This window comes from Seriola lalandi, unplaced genomic scaffold (assembly GCF_002814215.2).
Source record: "Seriola lalandi dorsalis isolate HSWRI2012SDOR001 ecotype SW California unplaced genomic scaffold, Sedor1 jcf7180002035121, whole genome shotgun sequence".
NCBI classification, from domain to species: Eukaryota; Metazoa; Chordata; class Actinopteri; order Carangiformes; family Carangidae; genus Seriola; species Seriola lalandi.
In genome coordinates, this window is record NW_019505697.1 from 1 (window position 1) to 1,506 (window position 1,506).

Here is a 1,506-nt window from a genome sequence, read left to right on the forward strand (position 1 = left end):
ACATTAAACCACGGCCGGAGGTTTGTTGTACAACCTCAGTGTGTCTCTGCGTGAACTCACATTGTTTCCAAACAGCTCCATGACGAAAGTGGAGATGCTGCCGTTGATGCCGATGAGGATGTTGACGCTGGTGAGGACGACGTACGCCGTGCTGGGGATCTTAAAGAAGAAGGAGGCTGGGTACATGAGAGGTGTGATGGACCAGCTGAAAATAAATCAACAAAATGTTTCTGTCAGAAAACATGAGAGAAAACCAAAAACCTGAACTATCCCTTTAAAATAATGACACTACATGTTCCTCATACAGCGTGTGGGTAATAATCTCATATCAAGATAGTACAGTGTAGTACAGTGTAGTACTGTGTAGTACAGTGTAGTACAGTGTAGTACAGTGTAGTACTGTGTAGTGCTGTGTAGTACTGTGTAGTACAGTGTAGTACAGTGTAGTACAGTGTAGTGCTGTGTAGTACAGTGTAGTACAGTGTAGTACAGTGTAGTACAGTGTAATACAGTGTAGTACTGTGTAGTACTGTGTAGTACTGTGTAGTGCTGACCCGTAGAGCAGCAGCAGCAGGGCGAGGACCGGCAGGTTGGTGGAGGAGACGTAGGCTTTTTGTTGGAAACAGATGAAGATGAGGACGACCAGTGTTGCTGGTACGACATAGTTACACTGTAGAGACACAAACACACACATCAACACCAAACACACACTACAATACACACACTGACTGGGACGGTGCGCTTGTTTTGAGCCTCACCATGTCCCAGATGAAGTTGGCGACCCAGTAGAGCAGCGGCTGCACTCCGCTGATGAACTGCATGTGTTTGGCTTTACTGACTCTCTCCTGGATGAGGAAGACCACAAAGCTCGCAGGGACGAAGGACATGGCAAAGATCACACATATGGACACCAGGACGTCCACAGAGGTCGTCACCCTGGAGACGAGGACCAGCAGGAGTTAAATGTGTCAATGGTCAAAAAGATAAACAATAAAAGACTCCTGTAGACGCCTGACAGTCTATCAGTGAGTGGTGTCCAGGTGTCTCAGGTGTGTGTTGTCCGGGAGTGTGTACTCACAGTGCGACCTGGGACAGCTGCTCCTTGGTCAGGTTCAGAGGATGGTTGAAGGCACTGATGCCGTACTCTCTGGGGTCCTTGTCGTCAGGCAGGTTTGCTCTCAGGATGCCGTTGTTCATCACATTGATGAACGCTCCGATACTGTGCCAGCCTTTATTATTAAACCAGATCTGACAGAGAGAGTTCAACAGTCATCATTATTCATTCACTCCTCAAGGTTAACAAGTGAATCCAGACTGGAACATCTCAAAGACCAAAGATATAAACTTATCATGGAAACACTGATGAATATTGTTGTGATGAAACACAGGAGATATTTATCTGAAAGCAGCATTTCAAACCAGATTCTTTGTTTAGCTGAAGTAGATTCAACCTTTATTCTCCATAAACATTTCACTTTATGTTCAGGTTCAACAGACAGTTCTGAC

At 45.7% G+C, this 1,506-nt stretch overlaps 1 protein-coding gene across 1 annotated transcript; it reads right to left on the minus strand.

Annotated features, from left to right (window-relative positions):
- Positions 1-60: 60 nt before the first annotated feature.
- On the minus strand, positions 61-1,248 carry LOC111647377 (phospholipid-transporting ATPase ABCA1-like; the record flags this gene model as incomplete). Its single annotated transcript, XM_023396979.1, has 4 exons — positions 61-205; positions 555-670; positions 759-936; positions 1,079-1,248. Coding segments are annotated over 4 exons (609 nt in total), but the record flags the coding sequence as incomplete, so codon positions are not given.
- Between the last annotated feature and the right edge of the window lie 258 nt (positions 1,249-1,506).